Source organism: Taudactylus pleione, unplaced genomic scaffold (genome assembly GCF_031769625.1).
Source record: "Taudactylus pleione unplaced genomic scaffold, aTauple2 ptg000169l, whole genome shotgun sequence".
NCBI lineage: Eukaryota > Metazoa > Chordata > Amphibia > Anura > Myobatrachidae > Taudactylus > Taudactylus pleione.
In genome coordinates, this window is record NW_028284571.1 from 1,723,883 (window position 1) to 1,736,549 (window position 12,667).

General features: G+C 45.5%; 1 protein-coding gene across 1 annotated transcript in view; it reads left to right on the forward strand.

Moving 5' to 3' along the window:
• OCIAD1 (OCIA domain containing 1) overlaps nucleotides 1–12,667 on the forward strand; it is a 35,587-nt gene that overhangs the window by 1,480 nt on the left and 21,440 nt on the right. Inside the window, exons 2-3 of the mRNA XM_088475253.1 lie at nucleotides 5,056–5,128; nucleotides 6,538–6,591. Of these exons, the coding sequence (XP_088331379.1) occupies nucleotides 5,056–5,128; nucleotides 6,538–6,591 (127 nt within the window). The remainder of the gene's footprint in view (nucleotides 1–5,055; nucleotides 5,129–6,537; nucleotides 6,592–12,667) is intronic.

Below are 12,667 nucleotides of genomic sequence, written 5' to 3' on the forward strand. Positions count from 1 at the left end.
TTGATCGACAGGTCGCCCCGTTTTGTAGACGGGGAGGAGGGGTGGTTGCACAAACTGAGGCGTTCCTGAAGGAACACCTGACGTTTGGGGGTGGCCCTACTGACATCACTAGTGATGTCAGTAGTGGACTTCCTGCTCTATTAGAGCAGGAAGTCCACTCGGGCTTGCGAGACCTGAGACCCTACCACAGGGTCTCCTCGCAAGCCCGATAATCGCGACCATCGCCAGGCCGCACGCACACGCTGCGGGTGGTCACCCACAGCCGTGCGAGCTGCCTGGAGGCCGGTCAAAAAAAATTAAATAGGGACATACTGATTGAGAGCGAGCGCATGCAAATAGCGTGCGCCTCTGAATCAGGCTCTTAATCAGGACCAGACTAGAGTGTTAGCTGTAATGCTGTGTACACACTGGGCGATATATCGACCTTTATATGGAGTGTCGACAAATTCTTATCCCTGACCAGTGTTGTCTGTGCTGACATCATATCGGCAGAACGATTGGTAAGTGCATAGTGATTGCAAAATACGCGCTATAGCAAACTGGGGACCCAGTTTTAGAAACTGATCGGGTCCTGTAGGACACACTGGAGTTGTTTGTGCTGCAGTAGGCAATCGCCGCACAGCGGCATCTCCCCCCAGCCAATCGCCGCACAGCGGCGTCTCCCCCAGCCAGGTGCCCTTGCCGCAAGACTCTCACTGCATGCAACAGGCAGCAGAATTGAAGGTGGTGCTGGGACCCTCTAGCAGCCTGCGCTCCTTCAGTCAGCTGAGCTCTCTGCATGCAGGAGGCAGGGAAGGTGGACACTGCATGGGACAGGAGGGAGCTGCAACAGTGACCTGGCCGGACGGCTCCCAACAAAAGCAAGGAGATAACCGCTACCCCATGTGCCGCCTATCTTTATCCCCTCCCTGACCACAGTACTGCCCCCAGTATTGCCTGCCCCTAACCCCTTCCTTGCCCCCAGTACTGCCATAGTTATCTACCCTTACCCCTCCCTACACTCAGTATTGCTTGCCCCTAACCTCTTCCTTGCCCCAAGTACTGCCCTGGCTGCTAACAACTCTTTTCTCCTCTATGCCTCCCATACTGCCCCTGCTGCTATCTACACTTGCCCACCTCTCTACCCCCAATGCTGCCCCAGCTGCTATCCTGACCCAGCACTGCCCCTAACCCTTCCTTGCCCCCCCAGTACTGCCCGAGCTGCTGTCTACCCTCGCCCCCTCCCTACCCCAAGTACTGCTTTCCGGTAACCCCCACCGTGCCCCCCAAATGCTGCGCCAGCTACTATATACCATTGCCCCTCCCTACCCCCAGCACTGCCTGCCACTAGCCCCCCAGCACTGTTGCAACTGTCTGCACTCTCCCCTCCCTGCCTGTCCTTACTCCCTTATATCTGCAGCTCTACCCCAACTTCTCCCTGCCTTTACCCCCTGCTCTACCACAACCCCCTCTAGCCCACTATATACCCCCCAGCACTGTCCCAACTGGTACCTGCCCTCAACTCCCATAACTTGTAACTGGACCCAGAAAAATTGGTATAGGACCCAATTTTTTAAACTGAGGGGTCCTTGGGACCCACAGTTCTGTTTGCTCAGCGCGATCACTGGTGTATATGCACTTACCATTCGTTAGGCCAGCTGTTGGCCAAATTTGTACCCAGCTTTAGTCGCAGGACTATATTAGGTATGGGTGCTTCACAGGCAAAGAGACAGAACTTTAGTAGTCGTGATCATTCTATACTCACAAAAAGTTGTTATACACAAGACACACTTGAATGTAGTAATTATTATGCACTTTTACATGGGGCTGTTTACTCCTTAATTTACAAAAATGTGTTGATTGGATAATCGAGTGCCTTCTCCTTTTACCCAGGCCAATATGATTTTCTGAACTATCAAAAGAATCAGCTAGGTTAATTTTTTTACTTTAAAATGGCACTCTGTGGCTACAACTGACTGCGCTCTTTGAGCTCCTCTGTGGTGCATTGCACCCTGGCATGCCCAGAGACAGGCCACCATCAGGATCCATTGAATCCTTTAGAAAAGGGGCCTGGAGAAGCTGCTTCCTGATCTGGTCACAGCAGCCTGCATGCTGGCAACTTCCGCTCACTTATTCACTCCTGCAGGGCTAAAGCCAAACTTACACTGGGCTACTAGTGTTCATTCTAGGTCCGGCGCTGGGCAGGGCGCCAGAACGTAGGAAGGGCACTGTCGCGTGTGCCCACAAGAAAAGGGAGTATGTCTTTTAATCACTCTTGGGGACATGCCCAGCACTTATTGACATGCTGGGCTGCCCCCAAGCTCTCCCCTCACTGTGGATAGATGCCATGCACACAGCATCTATTCACCGGCAGTGAGCGCTGCACAGCAATTCCCCCGCCGGACACTGTGGCCCCTGGGTGGGGTGCAGCACCTGGCATTTTGTTTTAGCAAGGCACCGCCATAAGGGCAGGGTGCATTCTGCTCTTCTGAAATCGGGCAGGACACGTGGGGCCTCTCTACAACAGCCTAGCGGGAACGCTAGTCTACGATGGACCTTTTTCCTTATCCGGCGCTTTAGACAGATCAGCCCTCTTTGGACCTGCCCGACCCACACCTGACCACCAGTGCAAGACTTGCTAGTTTAAACTTCAGAAGCACTCCTCACGTTTTTAAATAATAGTTGCAGTTTGAAAAAGGCTCCTAATACTTAAACATTACATTTTATAGAATGCACTTAAGGCATTGTGAAACGCAAATAACATATCCCCACACCATGGACCTCATTCAGAGCCGGATGCTATTTGCGCTCGCTCGTTCAGAAAAAAGGGGTGGCTATACAAATGAACTGTTCGCTCTTTGCGGTCTGTTCACGCCTCTGTCTGAACGAGCGAACAAAACATGCGGTCATTTTTGGGAAAACTACGCCCCCTGGCCGCTCGTATCCTACGTCATGTCCGCTATTTATTAGATTAATCGAGTACATCAACCAGCGTATGAACTGCTCGCTATTCTTGTGGTTGGTTTTTCCTACCGCAATCTTGCGAGCAGTTCTGACTATAACATAACCCAGTGACGTGGTCAATGACGTTGCTGTATTAATTATGCACACCCTTAAAACGCCCGTTTTGACCTTTAAGCACGCCTGCGTTCGGATCTCCACTCCCCGTTTTCAAGCACCTTCCCCCGTTACCACCCACATACGCCTTCTCCTGTCACTCAAAATAGCAGGCATTCGCTATTTAGCGAACAAACGATTTTCGGCCGCACTGACTGGTTCGCGCATGCGTATTACGATCCGTACGCATGCGCAGTTGTGCAAACATCGGAACGAACGAGCGGCCGCTTACGAGCGGCTCTGAATCAGGCCCCATGTTCACATGCAGGGGTGACCTTGAATTATTAGTTTAACTGTATGTAGGTGATAGTTGCACCCACAAAAGACATAATTTATTTTGAGTATTAGGTTATAAAATGTATATATTCACATTCTAGCTGAGATACCCGGCATTGCCCGGGTTGAAGACTGGACACTGATGTACACCTGCAGCCTTTTATTTGTTTAATTGTCCTCGCCTATAACCCCATTCCATTGATCCTGAAAAGGATCCCACTGCTGCTAAAATGCATTCAAACAGTGGTGTAACTATCCTGGGTGCAAGGAGGGGGCATTACTGTGTGGTAAAATGTGTAAGGGGCCCTACTATTGCGTGGAATAATGTGTTATGTGGGGCACTACCACTATGTGGCATAATCTGTAAAGGACATTACTGTGCTATGTGTAGGGTGCATTACTGTGTGGCATAATGTATAAGGGGCACTAGTACTGCGTGGCATAATGTGTATTAAGGGATACTACTGTGTGGCATAACATGAATGGGCTCTGTGAGGCAGCAAGTGTATGTGTTTTTTTGTTTTGTTTTTGTTTACCCTGGGGGGGGCTTTTAAGATCTTGCTATGTGGCCCACAAAGTTGCACCTATGCAAACCTACAGGGCTGACTAATATATACGGTCACTTTAAAAAGGACTAAATGCCCCTACACACTACACAATATTGCTAACAAATTGGCCGATTCCGACGCATTGGAACAACAAATCATTCATGTCGTGCAGTGTGTATGCATTACATTGTGTAGTGCACACTTCCGTGGGGTCATCAGCCGTGCTGTCTTTTTCTTTTGTACATGCAGTAAAATCAGGCGCTGCGGCTGATGATCCCAATCAGCGCAATACAGCAGCGGCCGGCATATTGGGCGGTCGGGTACCGGATCGTCGAGTTTTATGTTGGCGATGGCATCATGGATCAAATCGCCAGTCTTAACTCTTGATTTAATATGAACTTGCATGAGTCATAAAGTTTGACACTTGCTCAGACTGTGAGGTTAAAAGGATACTTCTGTAGCTTTCTACCATGCCCAAATTGGTGGAGCTAGGTCCAAAACTCTGGCGTGCATAAAGGACAGACAGGCTTTCTCGCTTATTATATAGATATGGAATATCTTATGGGTAACATAACATTGTTTTACATTGTGCTGGAGACATAACAATTGTAAGGTCTCATCAATTATAGGGGTCTATGTTCTAAGCATTGGAGAGAGATAAAGTGAATGGAGATAAAGTACCAACCAATCAGCTCCTAACTGTCACTTTACAGGCTGCAATCTAGAGATCATTAAACCTTCTAAAGAGGACAAATAGTGGTGTTGGCCAAAACAATCCGGTTGTAGCTATTATTTTATAAAATGTACTAGATAAATGATACATAGATCCTGATTGGTTGCTAAAAAGAACACCTCCACTTGTCCACTTCAAAACGTTTGATACATCTCTCATACAAAGTACAATGTATTGGGAATTCTCTGAATTAATATAGATCATTAGGGATCTGGGAGAGTAAAGCACATGTAACCCAAACTCATTTGTAGTGGGTCTGATATGGAATAACAAATACATCCTTATATTGTTGGCAAGATCTATGGGCTTCAGAGTATATGATGCCATAAATGTATAGTTGTTTGTCACTAAAGACTTTGCCATATTACTGGCTGAACTGGAGACAGTGCTTTTATTTTACAGGGCGCCAATGCCCCGACTGAGGAAGAGCTACGTGCCGCACGGGATTGTTTGATTAAGAATTTTTGGTACAGATGTAAGTACTGTATTTTTAAACCAAACCACTCACTTTATAATCTGTTGTTGTACAATGTAAAATACCAGTGACCTTTATTTAAAGGCATCAAAAACTAATTTGTGTTCTTTGTGTACAAGAAGGTAAACTTGAAAATACCGTCATACTAAAATCATCTTTGGATAAATGATGTAGAACAATATGGCTACAAGTCCAAACGCCTACAGCACATATTACATTTCTGTCATCATGAACAAATGTGTGTGTGTGTTTATATAGAAAGGAAATTGCATGTAAATATCTACAGGCGGCTAAATAGTGTGGGTTTCCTGATGGCTGCTGCTGTAATGGTAACCATAAAATAAGTGATTTTACGAGGGTATTTCATATATAATATAATGTAATATATATATATTTATTTCATTAGTCTGTTTGTTTGTCCTGTTAATCATTCGGACACCTATGAAACCAACGCAAGGTGGTCTAGTTGGATCTTGGCCAGGTTTTATGGGGGTTAGGGTCCCGGTTGGACCTCCTGTTGGTGAACACTGGGCAGAACTTTGACCCAGGGAGTTTGTTCTGAGCCTTCCACTGGATGGATTTGGACGAAAACTTCGCAGAGTGGATATACTAGGGGGCAGAGTTCCTGGTCGGACCTCTCTTTGGTGTATGCTGGGCAGATCTTTGACCCAGGGAGCCTGTTCTGGGCCTTTCACTGTATGGATTTGAACAACATCACATAATAAAACGGCTACCATCCATGGTGGGGAACAGTCCGGTTCTCCACCATCATGATAAAAGTACTCGACCTTGGCCATAGACCATCGATGGTTTAGCCAGGCAGGGCTTGATAGGACTCACTGAGTCGGTTTCTGGGTGGGGATTACAGCCATGCTGGTCAGGTCCAAAAATTCAGATTTGTTTCAGAAAGATACCGAAGTTCTCTAAACGTGCACAAGCCATGCCCCCCACTCTGAGCCTACAACGAAATGTCCATTGTCACCAGTTGGTAGACAACTGGAAGCTTCGAATTGGAGCAGCAAGCGGGCCCCTCAACCCAAATCGGCAGAAGGCTCCCTCCTGGGGAAGATGCAACAGCACTATAAGTGTGACCCAGCTTACCTTTGTGATAACTCATTCATATAACTCTTTGGCCAGTGCTAGCCTGTGTGAGTGTGATTTTAACAATTAACTCTGCTGGTGGCCAGACCCACTCTGCTGTCCGGAAATGGGAGTATTGGTTGCACCTCCTGGTGGCAGCCCTGCAGCGAAGTGGGCAAAGTAAGTTTTCATGTTCACTTTGCTTAATTCCTAAGTATAAGGACAAGAACAAAGTGACTGCATATGCTGTTCCATCTGACTGCTCTAGCCGATGAACAATATTGTTCAACATAAAGCCAGAATCTAACCAGTATTTCACTTTATTCTAGGTGTCCCCTTAACAGTGATCAGCATGGTGGCTACAAAGGCCCTTCTCTCTAAAGGTACAGACTCTATTCTTCTCCTAATGATGCATTATGTACAGTAGCTATATTGTTATTTGCAGTGTTAGTATCTGAACTTTATTCATTCATCATATTTAAATGTATGTGATATCCACCCTCCTGCAATCATACTCTGAACTTTATTCATTCATCATATTTAAATGTATGTGATATTTTAAATTGTTGCAATAGTCATTTCCTTTTTTTGTGATGTTGTTGTTAGTGAAGCATAGTTTATGATGGCAAACTGGGCTGTTGTTTACATCGTCAAACACAAGGCAATATAACACCTTAGGTCAGCTGGACATGTCTCAGATGTAGCCTATGTTAATCAGCCACAGTATATCTTACTAGTCAGATCTAGAGAGCTGGGCTCGATTGAGCTGGGCATCCCATGCATGAAGTATCCTATGCATAAAGTATCAAAATGAACAGTTAAAAAAACAGTTGAACAAACATTGAAAAACATCATAAAGCAGGTAATTTCTAAATGCAAACAATAACTATTTATATTCTACGGATTTTCTCTTTTTATTCTAAACCATCATGTACCAAACATTTTTCATTCTTATTTCACTCCATGGCATGTTCTCTAAGGCTATTGCATCCTTTACTCTCCCTGCAGCTCACCCCTCTGTACACATTGCAGCCTCAATAATCTACTCCCCTCTTATGAACACACATGAGCTATTTACTTATCTTTCTAAATTGACCATAACATCCACAACCTGTTGCCATAAAAAACTTTCATACAAAGCACAGAACTTTATTTATGTCTCTCTCCTTCTACTTCTCTTAGCTGGTGACATATCACCAAATCCAGGCCCTACACACATGCCCTACTCACGGAATATAAATCCAGCAAACCTCAGACACATCACATGCCTCCCATCACCCTCCAAAACACTGAAATGTGCCTTATGGAATGCACGCTCTGTCTGCAACAAACTAACATCCATCCATGACCTCTTTATTTCTAATAACCTCAATCTTCTGGCATTAACAGAAACATGGCTCACACAAACAGACACTGCCTCCCCTGCAGCACTCTCACATGGTGGTCTACACTTCACACACACCTCCAGGCCTGGTAATAGTAAAGGAGGTGGAGTAGGAATACTACTGTCCCAATCTTTTACATACACAGTTATTCCACAGGTACTATCCCTTACATTTACATCATTTGAAGTACATTCTATTAGGACTTTCACTCCTTTCTCTCTGCGCATTGCTGCTATCGTCCACCTGGACCACCCAATCAATTTCTGGAACATTTTTCTGCCTGGCTCCCTCACTTCCTATCCTCTGACATCTCCACCATCATCATGGGTGATTTCAATATCCCCATTGACAGTCCACAATCCCCTCATGCCTCCAAACTTCTCTCCTTAACATCCTCTCTTGGCCTCTCCCAATGGACTGACTCCTCTACTCATCAAGATGGCCACTGCCTTGATCTTGTATTTACCAGACTATGCTCAGTCTCTGATTTCACTAATTCTCCTTTCCCTCTCTCAGATCATAACCTTATCACCTGCACACTCTCCTCCATTACATCAGCCTCAATGCCAAGCAAATCAACCAAACCTCCTCAAACCCGCAGAGATATTAATGCTATTAATTTTGAACAACTATCCACCTCTCTGCAACAATCACTCTTACCTATTTCTACTTTCACTTCTCCTGAGACTGCTGTATCACACCTGAACCAGACCCTAGAACTAGCCCTTGATGAAGTAGCTCCAGCTACCCATCACATTCCGCGTAGACTTAGACGTCAGCCGTGGCATTCCAAATTCACAAGACACCTACAAAAACTCTCACGTAAAGTAGAACGTCAGTGGCGAAAGTCTCATACTCCAAGTGACTTCCTCACGTATAAGACAATCTACCACTCTTATCGTAATGCACTGGATAATGCCAAACAGATATATTTCCAATCTGTTATCTCTGCCCAAGCCTCTAACCCCAAGCGACTTTTTAATACATTTAAATCACTTCTTAACCCTCCATCACCCAACCCACCTGCTACTATCAGTGCACAAGATCTTGCTTCCTATTTCAAAAACAAGATTGATAATATCCGAAATGAAATGGTATGCACTTCCTCAGCCAGGGTCTTGTTCAATTCTCTACCTGAACCCAATTGCACGTTCTCATCATTTGACCCCACTAATGAAGATGAAGTAGCTACACTCTTCTCATCCTCCTACTCTACTACCTCTCCTCGTGATCCTATACCCTCACAAATCAGTAAAGCTCTGTCTCCTGTGCCATTCCACACTTAATTAAAATCTGTAATCTCTCTTTCTCTACTGGTATCTTTCCATCACTGTTCAAGCATGCAGTGATCACTCCCATTTTGAAAAAACAAAATTCTGACCCTAACTCTCTCTCAAATTACCGTCCTATCTCCCAGCTACCTTGCCCCTCCAAGCTACTGGAGAGACTTGCCTACACTCGCCTCACACACTTTCTTAACACCCACAACTTATTGGATCCACTTCAGTCAGGCTTTCGTTCCCAACACTCCACTGAGACAGCACTGGCTAAGGTAGTAAATGATCTGGTCACTGCCAAGGCTAAAGGCCATTATTCACTTCTAATTTTTCTAGATCTCTCAGCTGCCTTTGACACTGTTGACCACTCTCTTCTCATACAAACACTACAATCCATAGGTCTTCAAGACACAGCCCTTTCTTGGTTCTCATCTTACCTATCTAATCGCTCTTTCACTGTTCGCTTTTCTGATTCTACCTCCACTTCGCTACCTCTATCAGTTGGAGTACCACAAGGTTCAGTATTAGGTCCTCTGCTTTTCTCAATATATACCACCTCTCTTGGCAAACTAATCAGCTCTTTTGGTTTTCAGTATCATCTGTATGTGGACGATACTCAAATTTACCTATCCTCCCCAGATTTGTCACCATCTGTGCTGGTCCGTGTCACTGAATGTCTCTCTGCCATTTCATCTTGGATGTCATCTCGCCACCTCAAACTTAATATATCCAAAACAGAATTAATTATATTTCCACCAGCCAATAGCAGTTACCAACCTGATATCTCTATTACTGTTGACAACTCGACAATCTACCCCACCCCACAAGCTCGCTGCCTAGGTGTCATCCTTGACTGTGAACTGTCTTTTGTTCCCCACATTCAATCTGTCTCTAAATCCTGTTACATACATCTAAGAAACATAGCCAAAATTCGATCATATCTTACGCAAGACACTGCAAAAACTCTTATACACGCACTCATAATTTCCCGCATTGACTATTGCAATAGTCTCCTTATTGGTCTTCCCAAAAACAGGCTCTCCCCACTACAATCCATTTTGAATGCAGCTGCGAGGTTGATCTTTCTCACCAAACGTTCAGTGTCTGCTGATCCACTCTGTCAGTCCCTCCATTGGCTGCCGGTCTTCTACCGTATTCAATTTAAAATACTTACACTCACACATAAAGCTATTAACCAAACCACACCAACATACATCTCTTCACTTATCTCAAAATATCTTCCAACCCGACATCTCCGTTCTGCACAAGATCTGCGTCTCTCATCCCCGCGCATTACTTGTTCCCATGCACGGTTACAGGACTTTTTTCGGGCTGCACCCACCCTGTGGAATGCCCTCCCATGCACAATAAGACTTTCCACTAGTTTCCAAACATTCAAGCGTTCTCTGAAAACTCACCTCTTTAGACAAGCTTATCAGATTCCAGGACCGCCCACCTAACCTTTTATAGCTCCCTATCTAACTCTCTTCTTATAGTAAACACACATCTTCTCTTTCTTCAATTGAACATCCTCCTAACCCTAGGCCAATTTTCCAGTGTGATTGGATTATACAGCCCACCAAGAATATCTGCAATTGGGCTGGACCAATTTGCAATAGCACCTCTCCTTGTGTATCAACACCTATTTCCCTATAGATTGTAAGCTTGTGAGCAGGGCCCTCTTACCCTTATGTATGTCATGTATGTATGTCTTTTACAACCCAGTATAATGTTAATCTTGATTCAAATTGTAAAGCGCAACGGAATTTGCTGCGCTATATAAGAAACTGTTAATAAATAATAATAAATAAATATATATATATATCACATGTACATCAGTATTCACAGCCTTTGCTCAATACTTTGATGCACCTTTGGCAGCAATTACAGCCTCAAGTATTTTTGAATATGATGCCAAACGCTTGGCACACCTATCTTTGGGCAGTTTCGCCTATTCCTATTTGCAGCATCTCTCAAGCTCCATCAGGTTGGATGGGAAGCGTCGGTGTACAGACATTTTCAGATCTCTCCAGAGATGTTCTATTGGATTCAAATCTGGTCTCTGGCTGGGCCACTCAAGGACATTCACAGTTATCCTGAAGCCACTCCTTTGATATCTTGGCTGTGTGCTTGGGTCCGTTGTCCTGCTGAAAGATGAACTTTCAACCCAGTCTAAGGTCAAGCGCGCTCTGGAGCAGGTTTTCATCCAGGATGTCTCTGTACATTCCTGCATTCTTCTTTCCCTCTATCCTGACTAGTCTCCCAGTTCCTGCCGCTGAAAAACACCCCCACAGCATGATGCTGCCACCACCATGCTTCACTGTAGGGATGGTATTGGCCTGGTGATGAGCGGTGCCTGTTTTCCTCCAAACATAACGCTTGGTATGCACACCAAAGAGTTCAATCCTTGTCTCATCAGACCAGATAATTTTGTTTCTCATGGTCTGAGAGTCCTTCAGGTGCATTTTGACAAACTCCAGGCGGGCTGCATGTGCTTTTTACTAAGGAGTGGCTTCATTCTAGCCACTTTACCATACAGCCCTGATTGGTGGATTGCTCAAAGATGGTTGTCCTTCTGGAAGGTTCTCTCTCCACAGTGGAATGCTGTAGCTCTGACAGGGCCCTTCTCCCACGATCGCTCAGTTTAGACGACCGGCCAACTCTAGGAAGAGTCCTGGTGGTTCCGAACTTCTTCCATTTACGGATGATGGAGGCCATTGTGCTCATTGGGACCTTCAAAGCAGCAGATATTTTTCTGTACCCTTCCCCAGATTTGTGCCTCGAGACAATCCTGTCTCAGAGGTCTACAAGACAATTCCTTGGACTTCATGCTTGGTTTGTGCTCTGCATGCACTGTCAAGCGTGGGACCTTATATAGACAGGTGTATGCCTTTCAAAATGTTCAATCAACTGAATTTAGAACAGGTGGACTCCAATTAAGCTGTAGGAACATCTCAAGGATGATCAGTGGAAACAGGATGCACCCGAGCTCAATTTTGAGCTTCATGGCAAAGGATGTGAATACTTATGTACATGTGATTTCTTAGTAGTTTTTTTTTTTTTTTTTTTCTTTAATTTAGAAATGTGAAGCTCCTCCCCCTCTATGCCCCATCAGCCCTCAGTTTAGAAAATGTGCCTCTAGGAGCTGGTCACAATCTGCTGTGCTCCAGCAAAGACACTTATTTATTTCTTTATTTTATTTTATACATCTTTTACATTCCTATAGGTACCCTTCGCCACCTATCTAAAAGGTGGGGTCCGGTTACCTGGCGCCCTGGTGTTTTAGAACATCAGGAAGGAGTGCGCAGGGCTCATTCCAAAAGAGCTCCTGACAGCTCCTTACCGCCACAACAGAGTCTTCACACACAAGAAGAGAAGACTCTGCTGACTGCCGAGAGAGACCTTCGGGGACACGCAGTGAGTAACATGCTGCGCATCCCCCGGCTCCTTCCCCGCTCCCAACATCACTAACACAGCATGCTGCGCTGTGCTAGTGTGTACATAGCGCAGGTTAACAAGCGCTACACGTGGCTCCTGTCACGCTGTAGGCGCTACACTGCACTGTGTCAGGGAAGCTGCGTGTACACGGCTCCCTGCTTCTCCCCTCTCCTCGCTGACCAGCGCTAGCACAGGCTGCGCTGTGTTCAGTTACACATAGCGCTGTTGAAACAGCGCTACACGCGGCTCCCTGCTTCTCCCCTCTCCCCGCTGATACATGCGGGTGGCGCGGAGGGGGAGGTAATGACCACATAGCAGCCATAATTGGAGCCCTTAGGGCATGAAGAAGGGGACGGAGC